Below are 19,755 nucleotides of genomic sequence, written 5' to 3'. Positions count from 1 at the left end.
TCCTGTGATTCTCCAAATCCTCACAGCCAACATGGCTAATAGTAAGGGAAACTTGAGGACTGTAATTCAGCAACATTTATTGCCACAAGTTCCCTTCCTTCATGGAGAGGATAACCAAAGGTCAGTATTTTCCAACCTCAGCAACTTTAATTCGACTAGAAGACAAGCCAACACCCACCTCTCCAGTCTAAACCCATAGTTTTCAGCTTGTTTTAATCTTCTGTAATTTTAATTATTTTTTAATATAATTGTTGCTTCCATATATTTTATTATAAGCCACTCAGAACCACCTCGAACTCTGAGATGAGTGGCATCTGATAAAGATTAAAAATAAAGTCCCAGAATTTCCTAAGCATGGCCATTGCTAAACATTCAAAGAATTGAAATTCACCCATCTTAAAGTTGCTTCTGTTGATAAGCAAAGCAGCTGTTAAGTAACTTTTGCACCATTTTACAACCTTTTTTGCTTTCGCTAAGCGAATCATGCAGTTGTTAAGCAAATCTGGCTTCCTCCATTGACTTGTCAGAAGCTGGTTGAGAAGGTTGCAATTGGTGATCACACAATCCTAGGACAGTGCAACTATCATAAATACACGCCAGTTGCCAAATGAATTTTGATGAAGTGACCAGGGGGATGCTACAACAGTCGTAAGTGTTGAAACAGTTCATAAAGCACTTTTTTCAATATGTTGACCCACTGAACCAAAGCAATGTGATGTCATGTATTTTATTTCATAGTCTCAGCAAATCAAAAGACAGCCTCACATTCAAGAGAGCCATTTCACATCCAATTTAACAAAAAAATTTCCAAAATACATACTGATTTTTAATATAACAATTTTGTTACATCACTTTCATTTAAATAGCAAATCTAGGGAAAAAATGCATGGCTTTTTAAGTATATTATAGGTCAGTTAGAAACCATTTGCAAAAACCATACTGTACCAAAGAAACCTATAATAGGCTATAGTCAGTCTGCAAACCTAGTTATCAGTTAAACGGTGTTTCAGTTTCTAGAGGAAAGAGCGCTGGAACACTTTTGCTGAAAAAGCATCTGAATTTTTATGCTGCAATACTTCCAACCTGAACTGAGATGGCTGTTTCTCAAGTCTACAGACATGTAGCCGTGTTCAGAGTAATGCAAATGGGTCATAAATAAGCTTGCTTGTTCACAAATTTTAGTAATAGCAAAATATTTGTGCTAAGTCAGGGAAGCAAAAACTAAGCATTGCAGAAGCATGCAGAAAGACCATCCTATTCGGCTGTGCTCTCTTTACCAGATGCTGTGTTTTGCCCCAGGACAATCTGTAGCAAAAGTCAGGAAGCAATTTGTATCTACTGTCAAGCGGGAGAGAGCAGAGTTGGAAATAACGGGCGTTGTTTCAAGCACTACATAGAACTTGGACTGAAGCCAACAGTGAAAGAAGGTCCAAAGTAGTACTGGAAATGGCAATTTCAAGTATTTTTATTATCAAGGACAGTAGTTTTAAATAGTTTTGCATCTATTTCATTTCAGCATTAAATCAGATTCAATGTTAAAGAATTAAGAGTAGATTCTCATGATTCAGACAGATGAGGGGATGCCAGCACTAGGATTTCAAGTGTTCTGGTAAGTTTCCAGAATGTTCGGAAGCCATACATCTAGACCTACTGCCATAGAAAATTCCTAAAATCCTACCGCTTACCTCCCCCTCCCCCATTTTGTTTCCAGAAAAGAATTTTGCTTTATTGTGATTTGTGTATGATATTTTGCGATAAGAATTGTACTTGAGGAAAGAGAAAATGCACAAACCCTTTGATCTTTGACCTTTCTTTTTTTAGCAAAGCCTTTGAATTTGTCAAGTTAAAGCAAAGAGTTATTGAACTGAGAGATAATCTGATGTTCACCACACATAGTGAGTGATGGCTGAAAACAATAAAAAAAATCTGTTCCTTCAAGCTGCAATACACTCAAAATAAAAGGAATAATATCTAGGCAATAATTAAACACATAAATAGGCTTATATATGACTATCTTCTTTCTTAGAAACCATATCGCCTACTACTAGGATGATCAGCCATTTGGTCAAATCAACTACCCTGTTCAACTATAGAGGTAAAGATGCTTTCCTGGCTAAAACTACACAGCCACCACTTTGTCACTGTAAAACTGAAAGAGCCAAGGTATTAAAGGGATAGACAAGACTGTCCGTAGTGTGAAGTGTTTGTGCCATGCACCTTGTAGAAGAAATGGCAGAAAATTCCATTGTCCAAGTAGAATCAAATGTCTAATACATGCCGTTAAATTTGTCAGAAGATCAGTGAACGTCCTTAATCATAGGATGGCAGGGTTCATGCAACGAAGAACCAATCAAAAGATCACAGAGATAATGTTCTTCTGAAGCTTCACGGTGAATGAGCTGGGCAGCACCTAAAATATCAACATCTACCAAATTCAATAGTTGTTGATGAGTTTCAGCTGAAGTAGTCTTTCTTCGAGAAAGAATGTTCTCTGGGACAATTAAAATGTGGGATGGGGAAAAGAATTCTTTGTTATATCATACAGAGGAGAACAAAATATTTAGTGTCTGAGCATTACCAATCCAGAAAAATGTTAGAAACACTTTCCTACTGGCACATATATCTATCATTTTGGTCCATGACAGATACATGTACTGGGGGGGAGACAATATTGTCATATCCCTAATCAATATTTAGCCATATGGCAATAAAAGATGCAACATGTGATGATGTTTTTCTACTGGGTTTTCTTGTCCTCTGGAGGAAAGTAAGGAGGTGGAGGAGGCTGGTCCTAAAATGTTTGAGAGGGGAAAAAACAACAACTTCAGTTTATTATTACACATATTTCAATTGCAGAACACTGTTGTAAGCTTTATATATATAACAATATATAAATTAGACCTATGCTGCATGAAGCATGTTCTTGAACTGACAGGGAGATTTCTCTTGTACTATCATGTAATTTTAAAAAGCTTGTTTTTTGTCATATCTGAGGCACTTTTTATGCCATGTATTCTTGCCTTACTGGAGTCGGGCAGTGTTAAATAAATAAATATGGCTCCCTAATAATTAGGCTCAGGTGCTAAGTGTTCTTGTAATAGACAGCAATATACTTGTCCCAGCTTCTGCCAACCTAGCAGTTCGAAAGCACGTAAAAAATGCAAGTAGAAAAATAGGGACCACTACGGTGGGAAGGTAACAGCGTTCCGTGCGCCTTTGGCGTCTAGTCATGCCGGCCACATGACCACGGAGACATCCTCGGATGAGCGCTGGCTCTTCGGCTTTGAAACGGAGATGAGCACCGGCCCCTAGAGTTGGAAACAACTAGCACGCACGTGCGAGGCAATATGGACATACATGATAAAGGGCCCTTGGATATGGTCTGAGGGGATACATTGCAGCCAACTAAGAAATTTAGGTTGAGTTAGTGCCTGGGTAGAAGAGCCCTTGGGAATCCTTTCAAAGTTGCTGTGAGTTCCTTGATGAAAGAAAAGATGGCACCCACAAACACTGTCAATCAAGTTTGTGTTAAGGGCTGTTCATGTCCACGAGAGGTACAGCAAAGGCAAAAGCATTGTGGCACTGGATTTTTCCCAAAAGCAAATCAATTCCCCTTATAAAGTCTCTGCGATATAATCTTATTTATTAAAATTAAGTAGATAAATTACGGGAAAAATATAATTTCTGTAAAACATCCACCTGTTAAAACTATATACGCCTAATCACCACCTGTATCTCCCTCATTCCCCAGCCCTTTCTTTAAAGATCTGAGCAAATATATATTTATGTCCTCCACAAACAAATATAGACAGTAGATTGGGCAGAAAGCCAACGAAGCTGCAGCTGAGAAATCGGAAAGAAGGAAGTAGAGAAGGCTGGAATACAGAAAAGAAGAAGTGGGGGATACATAGGCAAACATCTAGAAAAATTTACAGAGAAGAGGAACTATCATTGGGATGGGGAAATGCAAAAAGCCCCCCAAAACAATAACCCGCCAAGGTTAAAGGCAGAACGAAAAAAGAAGAAAAGAGAAAGCAGCGTGTGTTAGGTGCTTTCAGAGAAAGGACATGTGGAAGTTTTGAGCTGCAACCAAGAGACACGCTTGCTTAACACTTGCTCTAAATATATTTTTGAAAGTTACCATGGGCATGTAGACATTATGAGGGTTCCCTGGGTTGTAATATGCACTGGCAGCAGCTTCTGCAGCCTTAGCTTCAGCTGCAAAAAAAAAAAGTACTGGTGTTTATTATTTAATCGATTTATATAGCTGCCCATCTCACACTTGTGACTCCTGGGTGGCTTACAATAAAAACAGATAAAACATACAGTATACCAATTAAAAACACATGGCACCCGAGCATCCTACAATTGTGTAAGGATGGGTTGCATAGATTCAAATAGGAAATAAGAGTTGGGTATGCATATTGTATTCAGCTGCTGAATAAAATGATTTGTTTTCTTTTGGTTTAACCTATTGCCTGAATATTATGCATATTATGACTTGTAAACCGTAATTTACGCTTAGCACGTGGTAGGAATCTAAGTAGTTCTGGTTTATTCAAGAAAAAAACCTTATATATCGTATGTATCTCTGATTGATAACTATTAAACTGGAAATTAGCATTCAATCTGAATGTACAAATCATTGTCATTATGCTGTGCTAGATCAAACCAAACAGATCACACCGTTGTTTAATACAATGTATAATCCCTGTTGTAATTCTCTTTACCATTTTCACCCAAAGCTGCCATATGTTCTTTCCTAGAGGAATGCAATCAGCTATTCAAATTCTGTGAAATCCGCTAAAGCAGGGGTGTCAAACTGCACGCCCAACCTAGCTCTGGCAATGGGGGAAAAGCTGCAATACGTGGCAACACATCACGTGATGTTGCGAGTTTGACACCCCTGGCTGTTGTGATTCAGGGTCAGCCTATGGGTTCGGCAGTTGGGTCGGACGATTCAGAGGAGGAGGAGGAGGAGGAGGGGTTTGGAGAGCCTGCAGAGGACAGTTCTGAGGCTTCGCAGAGCTCTCAGCCAGGCCCCTCCCATCTGGTTACTACGCAGACCCAGCTGTGTGAGCCTGACAGCGTGGATGAACATGACCCACAGCTGGCCCTGTTCAAAGACGCCCGACGCAGGAGGCAGTCAATCAGGAGTAAACAGAGGAAGGCAATGGGGCACCTCGGAAGGAGGCAGAGAGAAGCCACGCCTTGAACTGTTTAAAAGGGGAATGTGTGGGAGGGCTGGTTTGCTGAAGGCAACCGTTTGAATAGCTCCTGTTTTAGTGGTTCGTATTTTGTTTTGCTCAGTTTGCTCTGTTTTGGATCTGTTTTGTGTAAATAAATTTGGCGGGCTTACTTCCAGCCTTTTGCCTTTTGTAAAGGGGTTGTCCCTGCCTTTTCTGCAGGGCTGGTAGTAGGCTGGAACAGAACAGTTATTCAAAGGACAAGGCTAAAACAAGGCAGCAGTTTGTCTCATCCAATTCTTGCTTCAAAGATGGAATATTACTTTAGCACCACTTACAGTATTTAAGTCATCCACTTACAGTATTTAACTCAATTCTCAATTCTTCCCTAAATGCAGCATAAGAACAGAAAGTCTACTGTCCCTTAATCACATAATAGGATTATTCTGTTTAGCTAAAAAGAGCTTGTTTCTACCTACTTCCAATAGCAAACAGAGCACTATTCTATATTTCGTTATATAGTCCTGCTCAGTATTCAACTCAGACCTACTGCAGGGGTATGTTGCCAGAACTGTGATGCTTACTATTCTAAAAAACTAGACATTTTAAAAAGCTATAGGCAGGATAAAAAGCTGAAGTCTTTCCTGATTCCCTTCTTCTCCAGGCAGATCTCAAGTTTGTGTGCACAAGAGGAAGATTATACCCTCTGACATACTGTCACTCTACAACAATAACATGTCTGTGGCCAAACACTGACTCCAGCACCAGGTACTGGATTTGCCTCTAAAATTTTCTCTCTCTAGTTCTTTGCTAATAATAAACATTATATAGTGAAAGTTTCCTCTTTGATTTGTAATATTCGTTAAAAATTCCTAGTCTGTGCTGTTGGACAAGATTATAATATGGTGTCAAATGAATAAGGAACAGTTTAGGAGAAAAAGGAACCAATTCAAGCATGTAATGTAATTTATATAATAAACTGTCATGGAGGCATGACTTTTGGCACACTTTATATACATATATACATAGGAATATATGCCCTGCATGAATTTCTTTTTCTTGTATATTTTTTTCTTATTCTTTCTTTTTGATAACTATGTGGTTTATTATTTTTATTTTATATCAATTAATTAAAAACATGTTTAAAAAGTCATGTAAATAAAACTTGTGCTGTTATTCTGTCTATGTAGAAACTAATTGCCTGCCATCTCTACTGAAAACTCAGCCCTTCCTGGGTTTATGTATGGTGAAATTTGCTGGATGTTTTACCTTTTTGTTAGTGATACATGGGGTATCACTAACTTTATGAACTGGATTTGCAAAGCTTGGCAATAACAAAAGGCAATTCCTTTATAAACAGAATTAGTTTGAGGTCCTACAAAGGAGATTAATAGAGCTTCAACTGAGCCATTGTTAGAAATTAGCCACCTGAGTTAAAATTAGATCTCTACAGAGTGGCTTTCCAAAATATATTTTCTTTTAAATGGGTTTTATAAACAAAACAAATGCTAATACGGTTTGCTAAGCCTAGCACAGCCTTTCCCAATCTGATGCCTTCAAAACGTGCTGGTTGGGAATAACAAATAGTACAGCGTTTCCCAACCTTAGGAACTTGAAGATGCGTGGACTTCAACTCCCAGAATTCCCCAGCCAGCATAGCTGGCTGGGGAATTCTGGGAGTTGAAGTCCACGCATCTTCAAGTTCCTAAGGTTGGGAAACGCTGAAATAGTATACCAACATTCTGGCCAGGCACAAGTCAGAAAGGTTACATATGTGAACCCTGATTCAAAGGCTTTGGGCCATTTTATCATTTTTCAGAAAATTTCCTATCTTGGCCTTTGGGCAAGCATCTTTACCTGCCGGAGTGGTGGGAAGATCTGGGCCAGCAGCAGGTGGTTCCATAGGCCCAGGATAGGGAGGAGGAGGAAGCTGCATGTATCCCATAGCACCATCCATTGGTGGACCAGGATACAATTCTAGGACAATGGAAAAAGACAGAGTAAAGCACTGCAAAAACAATTAGCTGAGTCAAACCAGAGAATCACTGGAATGCTTGTTCTCAAACTGACCTTTTTAGGTATTTTAAAGAGCCCGATTTATTTTTAAAAAAGAGGAATTCAGAAACTGATAGGTTATATCACAATATAGCTCATGATGCAATCAGAGCTATTTCAGAAATATTTCTGACCATGACAACTGCTTCCAGCTTATCCAGATTGGCTCCCTTGTGATGACGTGGATCTGAAAACTTTAATCAACCTATAAAAGGTATGGAGAAGTATTGAGATGAGAATGAACCATATATTCCTCAGTAGAAACTTTGCAATAACTGAAAGTAAGTTCTTGTATACACAAAACAAGACTTGCTTACACTTAACAAGGGAGTTGCCCATTTGGGTGACCATTGAAAATAGGATGAAAACAGGATGAAAAAGTGAATCTTATTGCCTTTCCCTACCATATTTCTAAATAAAACATTAATTAAAAGCTGCCTTCATTTACTTTCAAAACTCACCAAGTGGTGGTGGTGGATAAGGGTATCCTGAAGGAGGAGGAGGATACATCCCATTGGTAGCAAGTGGTGGGAAGGTATAGCCCCCATTCGGCATGTATGAGTAACCATAGGCTCCATTGGGAACTTCCCCTCTTGAAGCTAGAAAACAAAGATGAGTGAGTTAATTCAACCAAGCTGACAGGAAGCGTTTCAGGAATACAACAGCCAGAACCCACTTCCACAGGACAATGGCACACATGAAGCTCACTGAGATTACAGTGCCAATTAAATCAACAATTAGCAATATCAGTAATTACAGGTCTTGAGTCTCCTCTAGAACTCTTACGCAGATAGTCCTGAACTTACAACCATTCATTTAGAGGTCGTTTGAAGTCACAATGGCACTGACAAAAGTGACTTACAACCAATCCTGACACTTACGACCGTCACAGCATCCTGTGGGCGCTTGGCAACTGACATGTATTTATCATCCTGCGGTGATGTAATCACCGTTTGCAACCTTCTCAGCTGGCTTCTGACAAGCAAAGTCAATGAGGAAAACTGGACTCACTTAATGACTGCATGATTCACTGCAAAAGAAGGTCATGCACCTGCCTTGTTTAGTAATCTAAACTGTGGTCTCAATTGTAGTTGTTAAATCAAGGATTACCCATAGTTATGCTATATTCTTTAGTTCTTTCACTTCTTTTTCCATGTTGACAACTGAATTTGTGAAGCCTGGTACAGCAACAAAAAATGAAGCTGATAGCAGCGTAACACGGTTCTGGCCTTCCGTTTAAAGGCTCTAACAGATAAAACCAGACTACAAATGCAGAAAAATAGGCCAAGCAGAACTGCCTAAGTCCAGCATTGAACTAGTTAGTGGAGGAAAACAGGACACCGGAGAAATGAAACTTTTCTCTGTCTCATGAAAGTCAATTTGGTACTAGAAAGAGTTCAGAGGCAGCAGGAGAGGCCAGGGGAAAGGAGGGGTTCATTGCAAAGGTGAGTGAAAAGGAAGGCTATAATTCTTCCCTTAAGCACAGGGGTGTCAAACTCACGTCGCATGACGTGTCGCGACGAACGGTTACTTTTTCTCCTTGCCGGAGCTGGGGTGGGCACGGCTTCCGTGTGACGCATTTGGCCCGTGGGCCGGCAGCTTGACACCCCTGCCTTAGCATAAAGGAGATCTGAAAACAGAACCCCCAACTGATGATCCATAGGCTTATGGAATAACAGACACAGGTGGTCCTTGACTTCTGACCACAGCTGAGCCTGGAATTTTGGTCATAAGTTGTTGCAGTTGTTAAGTGGGTCATCACATGACCTGGCTCGATTTTACAACCATTTTTATGATGGTCATTATAAAACCATTATATCACTACAGCTGATAAGCAAACTACTGTATGTGGTCATTAAATGAACCCAATGGCTGGGGGTTTTTTTGCTGAAAAACAGAAAAATAAAACATTGCAACTTCACAGTCGCAGGGCCACAGGATGCTGCAACTAATCGTAAATGTGAGCCAGTTGCCAAGCACACAAAATGAAATTTACGTGATGGAAGTGGAAAGGGAGGTGGGGTACCACAGTCATAACTTGGAAGATGGGTAAGTAGCTTTTTTAAAGGCCATCACAACTTCAAATAGTCACTGAATGAGAATTGCCTCTTTTAAGTGAGGACCACCTGCATTAACAGCACTCAATAAGACTTCCGTTGTTAAGTGCTAAGCCAAGAGTAAATGTATCTATTGGTGTTCTCGTGATGAAAAGAGTAATTGTGAGATAGGAATACCAAAATAAGCCTTTATTTTGTAATGAGTTTTAAATTCCCTCAACTATTTTAAGTAATCCAGGTACGTATCCTAATCTGAAACACATTTTCAACTCTTCACCAAGGCACACCCAGATTTCTCTCTCACCAGCCCTTAGCAGTTCTACTTCTGTTATAAATACCTTGAGATGCTACTTGCAACATACGCTGTCCAAACTCAATGGCACCTCCAGCTGAGAATGTCATTTTGAACGTTGTGGATCCTTCCCAACCACCTAGTAAAATAAGATCAGATAGGTGGAAAAAGCAAAATAAGTTTGTCTACTACCAGGTTTATCTTGTAAGGTTCCTGAAATCCTTATAAGGCTCTTCCTCTATCATCTTTCCATTACGTTTCAGCCTAAGTCTTTTAGAGTAAAAAGCAGCTTTAGAAAATGAGGGCCATGTTCTCTTTTTCTCCTCATTTTAGCCCAGTTTTGTTTTAGACAATATAGAGCTCAAGGTGGTGCATCTACCTAATACTCCTGTATTTTCTTCATAATAACAATCCAGTGAGGTGAGTTGGTCCAAAATCACCCCAACCGGCTTTCATGGCTAAGGTGGGACTAGAAGAGAGAATTTTCCTGCTTTCAAGGCCAGCATTTAATCACTGCACCAACATGCTCTCTGCGTGTTGCTACTTTTAAGAGCAGATACACACTTTCAAACTGTGGAGCCAGAAATATATATATTTTTTATTTAGATAATAAAATCTGAGACCTAGCTGATTCTAATCATTTGTGAATATAATTGTTCTTATCTCTGACCTGTGGAACCGCTTGCTGGTTGAGCTCCGGATGGCCCCCGACCTTCGCTCCTTCCGGCGGGATCTAAAAACTTACTTATTTGAGCAATCCGGCCTGGTTTGATGGGTTTGGGGTTGGGTTTTTAACATGGTTTTATTATTGTATATATCAGGCATAATTATGTAATTGTTTTTTAACTTTTGTACTTTGTTTTTTAATATTTATTGCCCTGTACACCGCCCTGAGTCCTTCGGGAGAAAGGCGGTATAAAAATTTAATAAATATAAATATAATAAATATATGTTTAATGGCAGGGAAAATTGAAATCTTTTTTCTATAATGGTTGAGCAAAGTGTGAAAGTGTAATTGAATACTATATATGTGCAAAGTGGTGTGACACTAATGTTACAAGGAGATGGATTTTAAACAACAAAAAAGATCTGTGCCTTCAAGAGTCATCAAAGGCCAGGAAAGAAAAACAACAACAACAATTTGCAAACAATAACATTACACAGATTAAATTTGTTCTGAGCAAGCCAGGGCAAATTTGATTTGTTAAAACATCTTTACAACTACTCTTCAGATAACCATAAATCAATCTAGAATGGCAACCATATGAAGTGAAATTAAATAAGAAATAGGATTGTATCTGGGCTAAAAATTATATGGATTATATAGGAACAATTTAGAGTTGCAGGACTGGAAACAGACCACTAAAACATATCATCAACATGGCTGTAGTCGTTTAAATTTGGGAACTTCCAGAAAAGGCGACTATGTTTCAGCCCTTGATCACGTAAAAATCATGGTAAAAGTACGTTTCTGAATTATTTAGTTGACTTCAACCCCTATATATGGAAAACAGTGTGATACCCACGGAGGACCATGTGCACATATCCTGGATATCCACATATCCAAACATCCAATGTGCATTTCAGTTAAAAGAAACTAAATGGGAAGTGCGCATACTGAAGAGCAAAACTTCAGTTTCTGCTGTTATCATTATTAACAACATCTTTGTATTCCATATATAAAGGGGTAGTAACTGAGGCCAAGTGCTGGGTTTGGAAGTATGCCTACCTGTCCATAAAAAGGCACAAGTGTATCGGGGGGATAAGAAATATGCTGATACAATGAATTATTTTGCCTCCTGGTAAACAGGTGTATGTGAGTAGTCACAACCACACAGACAGCCAGTTTTCAGTAGCCATATCTCCTCTATTGTAGCCATTTTCTAACAGTATACACTTATAGTATGTTTTCAAAAATCCAAATGTGCTCACCAGCCCCAAATCATTGCCAAAACACCATCCTAAAAGTAAAATACTGAAAAGATATAATCAATATAATCAGACACTTTAAAAGATCCTTTATCTCCCAGCTAGATTGACAGATTGGATATTTGAAGCAGACAGATACTGAGCATCACTCAGACGTAAGGCTCTCGGCTCTTTTAATACAATATAAAATGGCAGAAATGGACACTGTCATATTCCATTCTTCTGCTAAGACATACTTCATAGAGGGAAAAAACTGCTCAAGAGCTTTCAAGTCAATTAAATATGAAACCTGCAATCAAACAGAAATGCACAGCCATCAAAAAGCAACCGAGATAAGAATCCTGCTATAGATTAACTGACCACTGTGGGATCTCAGAATGCTGCTTGTCAAAAGCCATTTTACCTAAACAGATGAAATAGTGTCTGATTTAGCTTTACTATAAGAAATAAAAAAGTCGAGATCCATTTTTGTGACATCTTGCTTCACCATACTTAATGAAAATAGACAGTGAGGTGGTTGATGTTTTCATCAGTTTTTATTAAACTCTTTAAAAGTTTCCATGCTCTGTATTATGATTTTTTTCCTAATACTTCTAGTTGAGCTTCTAGTTGAGCAATAGTGAGGGGGTGGGGTGGGGGGAGGAGGGGAAAACAGATCATGGAAGGGAAATCCATTCTCGATTTAAGACAGGCAGGTCAAACTGCTGGCCCGCGGGCCGGATGTCTCATGCTGAAACCCCGCCCACCCCATTGCCGGGAATGGGGGAAAAGTTCCAATACGTCCTGCGACGTCAGATGACGTCATGAGTTTGACATGCCTGATTTAAGGTAAAAGTCAAAATTAAAAAGGTCAAAATTAAAATAAAACAAAATTTGAAATATAAAATAAGAATGCATATCTTATACTTTGTGTAAGCAAGGAGTACTGGAGTTTCCCAAAATTATTATTATTATTAGCAGGATGAGACCAGAGTCAGGGAATTGAATGGGAACAATACTGCTGATCTTGGAGGTATCCCTCCCATCAACTCAGGTACTATGGAAAACCATTCTCTTCTTTAGCACAGAACAGGGGTTCCCAACCAGGGGTGCTCGCATCCCCTGGGGGTGCGAGATGAAATTCCAGGGGTTGCGAAAACTAGGCTTTTCAAAATTAAAGTGTATATGCATAATTTGTTGCCGTTATTTCAGACTTTTGTAAGGGGTGCGAGAATGTATCAGAAGCACTCCAGGGGTGTGGGGTATAGAAAAGGTTGGGAGCCGCTGGCATAGATGATTTGGTTTCATCATGACTCGAGACAAACATGCTTATTTGGTCTTTCATTATAAGTAAAGTATCAAGACGAATATTCAGAATAATAAGAGTTGGAAGGGACCTTGGATGTCTTCTAGTACAGCCCCTTGCCCAAACAGAAGATCCTATAGCATTCCAGACACATGGCTGTCCAACCTCTTCTTAAAATCTAATAATGGAGCACCCAGAACTTCTGAAGGCAAGCCGTTTCATTGATTAATTGTTCTCACTGTCAGGAAAGTTTTCCTTGGTTCTAGGTTGCTTCTCTCTTTGATAAGTTTCCATCCATTACTTCTTGTCTCAGGTGCTTTGGTAATAGGTTGCCCCCCCCTCTTCTTTGTAGCAGCCTCTCAAATTTTGGAAGCTTGCTATCATACCTCTAGTCCTTTTGTTAGACTAGACCAGGGGTAGGCAACCTCGGCTCTTTTATGACTCATGGACTTCAACTCCCAGAATTCCTGAGTCAGCTATGCTGACTCAGGAATTCTGGGAGTTGAAGTCCATGAGTCATAAAAGAGCCGAGGTTGCCTGCCCCTGGACTAGACATACCCAGTTCCTATGGCTCATATTTAAGTGAGTGTCCACTAGGACTCCTAGTTCTGTCTCACAATTAATACTGTTGAGCCATGTACAACCTATTCTATACCTGTGCATTTGATTTTTGTTGCCTAAGTACAAAACCTTAATTTTCTCACTAGTTATCTGCATTTTTTTTGATAGGGCACAGTGTTCAAATCTGTCAGGATCTTTCTAGCTCTTGAGCCTATCTTCTAAAGTATTGGCTATTCTTCCTAGCTTGGTGTTGCCTGCAAATGTGATCCATTCCTCTTCTATATCCTCTTCTAAATAGTTTATGAAGATGTTGAAGAATACTGGGTTTAAGACAGAAACTTGGGGTACCCCACTACACACCTCCATGTAAGTTCCATTGAGGACTGCACTTTGAATGAATCCAGATATGAATCCATCTGGTGGTGATGCTGTCTATCCCACATTTTTCTATCTTACCAAGTAAGTTATGCTCTACTTTGTCAAATACCTTACTGAAGTCCAAGTATACTATGTCCACAGCATGTTCACCCTCCATGTTCTCTATGTTCGCCCTCTGAATATGTCACCCACATCTGTTATTACAATGCATAATGATTCTAAACATTTCACTAGAATAAATTAATTACAGTACTCACAACTCATTTGTTATTTTTTGTAAGTAAATTAAGATGAATTCAGAGTTCATTGCAAAGATGACGGAGCAGAATAATCCCAATGATTTGTGGATTGATTTTTGTAAGAACAACATAAATCAAATGCCAAAAACATAGGGGTACTTACCTCCTGCCTCTGCTTTTATGACGCCTTTGATATAATTTGCTCCAAACACGGGTTGCTTAATTTCACATTCTTTCATTAAATAAAAGGGCATCATGAAAGACTGCATTGCATCTTTTCCCTTAGATACAAAAATAACCTGCAGGCAAAATGAATACAGATTTTTAATGCTTAGAATCAGAAAAACAAAACACTAGATTTCATTGCTACACACTAACTAATCTCAAATGATATAACTAATGTTTCAGTTAGTGCTTCCAAAATCTTAGGAAAATAGGAACCAACAATTTATTCGATTGATACTATGAAGCAGCAATATTAATCTATTTCTAGATAGCTTTTAAATTCTCAAGATGCTCAATTGATGTACAGTATTAATCAAATAGCAATAGCAATAGCATTTAGGCTTATATACTGCCCATACTGCTTTATAGCAGGGGTCCCTAAACCCTGTTTCATGGACTGGCACCGGGCTGCGGCATGCCAGAAACCGGGCCACGCAAAGAAGCAAAGCCCCATCCACAAGATGCAGGCAGTACATGAAACCACAACCGCTCCGCTCCACAGAAAAACCTCTCTCCACGGAACCGGTCCTTGGTGCTCAAATGGGGACCTCTGCTTTATAGCACTCTATGGGAAGTTTACAACATTGAAGCATTATTTGCATATTGCTCCCTACAATCTGGGTCCTCATTTTACCAACCTGGGAAGGATGGAAGGTTGAGTCAACCTTGAGCCCCATCAGGGTGAACTTCTGGCTGTGAGCAGAGTTTGCCTGCAATACTGTACTTAACCACTATACCACCTGAGCTCTTATCCAAAGTGCTTGAAATACCCACTGCCCATGTACTTTCAAGTTACTGAAGCAATTCAGCTATTTTATCACCTCTTTTTATTAGCTCCAGCTTGCTCCACCATCATAATTCTACTATTGCTCCATACTGCAACTGAGAATACTCAAAACTAGCCACTGGAAATGAAAACTCAACTCATCATAAAGCTTCAAGGGATAAGGGCACTGCAAAATCATGCCATCTGTTACAAGCCCAAATCTTTTTTGTAAGCCCTCAGCCATTGCTTCATGTTGTCTAGAAGATCTGAACTTCAAATTATGGGACAGAAAAGGAGAAGAAAGGATAAGGCCGGCCTTACAGTTACCACCTTTGCCGCTCCTATTTTACAGTTCAACTCATTTTATGCTCCTTTTCATTTGGCTTTTGGACTTACCAAGCATAAAAATGCTAATTCCAAATGTCAGCCACATTAATACAAAGATTAAATGCAATGACCCAGAAGGGACTACATCCATATGTATTCTCCCACCTCAATATAGCTAAACCAGAATAAAGAAGGTATAGATAGAAAGAGATAACTATCAGGAGTTTTAGGATCTTTTTCTCTTTCCAAGCGGGCATGTAAACAAATACACATTGCTGACTTACTCGATACGGAGTCATGAAGACACTGCCTTTCTTGGTCCCTTTAAATGCCTCTGGCGTATGTTCCATATCATGGAATGTCATTTCAATGTGCTCGTAATTCATCAAGATGCTATACTCAAAGAAAACAGACAACAGATACTAAGATTTACTTCCTAGAAATTCTTTTACATCAGACATGTCAAACACAAGGCCTGGGGACCGGATCCGGCCCGCGAAGTGGTTTTATGCGGCCCGCAAAGCCATCCTGGAAACAGTGAGGGAACGGCCCCCACTGCCTTGGCCCTGGCCCAGAGACCCTCCTTCCTCCAGAGACCCCCAGATCTGTCCCACTCCTGCCCAGGCCCCCATAGGCAGCCTTGATGCCAACAATGTAGAGCTGGCCATGCCCATCCAGTAGGCCATACGCACTCTAGCCACACCCACCCAGTAGGCCACGCCCACCCTGGCCACACCCACCCGGCCCCCTAAGGGCAACCGCAATGCTGATGCGGCCCTCAATGAAATTGAGTTTGACACCCCTGTTTTACATCTAAGACGGATAATATAAGCTTTAACATCACTGGCACAATATTTCAACAAAGGCAACCTGTAGATTACTAAATACAAACAGGCACACAATGATTATCAGTGAGGTTGTCAGCAACCCATTTGGTTGAAAAACATGTACATGAAAACCATCACCAAAAAAATGAGCCAACTTTACTCAGCACGAGGGTTGCCAAAGGCAGCATTCTTAACACAGCTCAAGCTACTATATATGAAATGGCATAATTCAGTAAAATGACTACTTTATTTATTCCACCCAGTTTTAATACTGTGGCAGCAATATCAAACTATTCCATCTGCCACTTGGATAGGACTGTTACTTCAATGCATGTATTTTGTGCATCCTGAACTGAGACACGTTGTCAGTTCTCCTAGTCTTCTACTTTTCCACAGGATGGACAGAAAAAGTTCCTATCAGCCTTCCTCAGTACATGTTCCTAAGCTCTGCAGCAACAAAACTGGTACTCTCTTCGTGTACCATCACTCTATAATCTTCGCTGGTGTTAAAATCAGACCTCAGCCTGAGCATTTATTATCTTTTAATGCTGAAGTCATATTTTCATTTTTATATGCTCTTTCACTACTTCCAGTGAAGAAACAAATATAGAAAACTTTGCAATGTGACGGATTTCAATATAGCCTGCCACTTCTAAATGCAACTGCTTTTTCGACAAAGGAAGAACAAGAAGTGGCAAAAGCATATTCAGATGAGAAGAGTTGACATGGTGGTAGATTATATTGTTTCATAATACTAACATGACATCAAGAAGCCTTCTGATAGTTTGCACTGGGCAAAATTATTAGAAGACACTTACGGCATAAGTTCTCTCCTATTGTGGAAATATATATGATGCTCTTTTTGAGGATATTCTTTCCAACATTAACATTCGCAATATATAAACTGCAAATAACAAAAGTAGTACTGGAAATTAATTTTCAGTCTGACGAGATAAGAACCCAGTATCAATTTAAGTCCTTGGGAAAATTCAACAAATGCCATATGGAATGTAAAAAGCCACTGAAGCATGTAGAAGTGGAGAAATCATCTTATTTATTTTGTGAAGAAAAGGGAATGGAAGCCAAGTGTCACAGTTTCTCAGCTGATGATGCAGCCTTATGAAATACCCTCCCCTTTGAATTAAAGCTTCTTTCATTTCTTCTGACCTTTAGGAAGCTACCAAAATTGGAACTTTGCCAAAATTTCCATCTATAGTTATATTATTTTGAGTTATTGTTGCTATTAATTTGATTTTGTTTGGATTTTTTGCATTTATCATAATTTATACTTTCGTTTGTATATTGGTTGTTTCGATTTATTTGCATAAATATGGAATTTCTTTTCTGTTATGGATGTATTTGTTGATTGTTTTATAAAATTCCACGAGTCTGTGCTGATTCAGCAATATATAAGTACAATAAATAAAGTTATAAATATATAAGAAGTAGCTATGACAGGCTGGAATAAAGGAGAAATTACTAAGTAATTTGGATTATTTACCTGTGGCAACTTTCCAAATCTGAAATACGGAACTGCTATATATTCTGTACAGGTAGTCCTTGACTTACCAACACAACTGAGCCCAAGATTTATGATGCTAAGTGAGAAATTTGTTAAGTGAGTTTTTCCCCATTTTACAACTTTTCTTGCCATGCTTATTAATAAATCACTGCAGTTAAATTAGTAATGCTGTTGTTAATTGAAACTGGCTTCTCCATTGACCTTGTTGGTCAGAAGGTAACAAAAGTTGATCACCTGACCCCGGGACACTGCAAGAGTCATAAATATGTACCAGTTAAGCATCCAAATGTAAATCACATGACCATGGCGATGCTGCCATGGTCATAAGTGTGAAAAATGGTCATAAGTCACTTTTTTCAGGGCTGTCGTAACTTTGAATGATCACTAAATGAACTGATGTAAGTCGAGGACTACCTGTAATTCCTGTTCCCCTTAATGTTACATTTACAAATGGAGTATTGCCACCTACGTCCACTTGCAATGTTCCAACTTTTATTCTCATTTGTTTTCTGAATTTTACTATTTATTCTCCCAAATCTGTCCTTGTTGGCCCCAACTGTTATTCCTTCCAGCTTCTTTCTACAAAGAGTGTGTGGAAACTGTGATTTTTAAGCTTATTCTTGAGCTGGCTTGCATCTATTGACTTGCCAACTGCTCAGATTTGAGCATACTGACAACCATGGAAAAAAGGTATCGATATTATTGATATTTATTACCAGTAATATCATCCTGCTAAGCCACAGGGAAGAAGAAAGAAATCTTAGTTATTTCAAAGTATCTTCATCTTCCATCGCGATCTGAAGACATTCTTATTTGAACAAGCCGGCCTGGCCTGAAGGGGGATGGGTTGGGTTTTTATCTCATTTTTAATATTTGTATTTATTGTTTTTAGCTGGGCATATGTTTAATTTTCTTTTAACTTTTGTATTTTTGTATTTTTGATATATCTGCCCTGTTCACCGCCCTGAGTCCTTCGGGAGAAGGGTGGTATATAAATAAAATTATTATTATTATTATTATTATTATTATTATTATTATTATTATTATTATTATTATTATTATTATTATTATTATTATTAAATGAGGCAATAAATTAAAATCCTTGGAAACAAAAAAGAAACGCTCTTTTCGAAATCTTACAAGCTGGGGATATTTAGGAAAATATGTTAAGCTCAGGACAAGTTCTATTACACACAATTCTTAGTCGTTTTTTTTCCACTCTTAGCTAGCTAATTTTGTTTTCATCTTACTATGCCTTCAGCCGCACCAAAGCTAAGAAATTTCCAGGAAAATGACCATATTGCAGCATAACAAAAAAAAAGAGGATAGTACGCCTGTATTTAGCTCGGGGAAGTGTGGGGGGGAAGTGGGTGGGTTTGGGGTGGGAGGGATTTGGGGATATATTGTAAAATTTTGTTTTTGTAAAACTCTTTAATAAAAAAAAGAGGATAGTACGCTAAAGATTATTTATGACAGCAAGGATCGAACGAGACGCCCGACGTAGAAAAGGCAAGAAAAGAAGAGAGCGCTGAGCGGGCGGACTGCGACGACGAACTTTCTCTCTCCGCCCCTGGAGGCGGGGCATCTGCGAAAGGGCGGGGCCCCGGGAATCGGGGGGGGGGGTAACAGGGGGAAGAGCCGCTGACGCAGTACGCTCAGACCGGACCCCACGAGCTGCAAACACCGCCCCCCAGTACCTTTCGCTGTTATTGACAATGACGCCGCCTCCCTCCGAATGGTTCCTGTTCAGCGCCATGGCCGGTAAGCAACTGCTGCTGACTTTTTCACCTGGCACCCGCTGGACTGAGATGCTCAGAAGCTAGCCGTTAGTAAAGCGGCTCTACGCAAGTTCTGCGAGCGACTTCCGGCTTAGAGGAGCTCTAGTCTAGGCAACGAACCAAACCGGAAGAGGAGTAAAGCAACGGGGCGATGCCAAGGCATGATGGGAAATGTAGTTCGTTGGTGGAAAGGTTGCTTTCGACCGCTAAAACTTGCGGAAAAGTGGGAAGGGTGAAGTTCTTGTCTGTATATATGACATTGGATAAAAACACTGGATTCTGTTCATAATAGTTGATGCTTTAGTTCAGGGGTAGGCAACCTCGGCTC

At 39.5% G+C, this 19,755-nt stretch overlaps 1 protein-coding gene across 1 annotated transcript; it reads right to left on the bottom strand.

Moving 5' to 3' along the window:
- Positions 1-713: 713 nt before the first annotated feature.
- On the bottom strand, positions 714-19,745 carry WBP2 (WW domain binding protein 2). The gene is made up of 8 exons (XM_083353916.1): positions 19,347-19,745; positions 15,585-15,693; positions 14,146-14,281; positions 9,637-9,729; positions 7,703-7,840; positions 7,044-7,163; positions 4,142-4,218; positions 714-2,791 (listed from the first exon to the last, which is right to left on the bottom strand). Exons 1-8 carry the CDS (start codon positions 19,403-19,405, stop codon positions 2,738-2,740), a joined length of 786 nt encoding a protein of 261 aa, XP_083210042.1. The 5' UTR covers positions 19,406-19,745; the 3' UTR covers positions 714-2,737.
- Between the last annotated feature and the right edge of the window lie 10 nt (positions 19,746-19,755).

The sequence above is a fragment of the Vipera ursinii genome (genome assembly GCF_947247035.1).
Source record: "Vipera ursinii genome assembly, chromosome: 2".
Lineage (NCBI taxonomy): Eukaryota > Metazoa > Chordata > Lepidosauria > Squamata > Viperidae > Vipera > Vipera ursinii.
Note: the sequence above shows the minus strand (reverse complement) of the source record. Positions and strands in the feature narration are given on the sequence as shown.

Coding starts and splice junctions, on each gene's coding strand:
- WBP2 (XM_083353916.1), bottom strand. CDS start 19,405: ATGGCGCTGAACAGGAACCATTCGGAGGGAGGCGGCGTCATTGTCAAT. Junction 15,694..19,346: donor ATTGTCAATAACAGCGAAAG/GTACTGGGGGGC, acceptor CTTTGAGTATAG/CATCTTGATGAATTACGAGC. Junction 14,282..15,584: donor TCTTCATGACTCCGTATCGA/GTAAGTCAGCAA, acceptor TTTTGCCTGCAG/GTTATTTTTGTATCTAAGGG.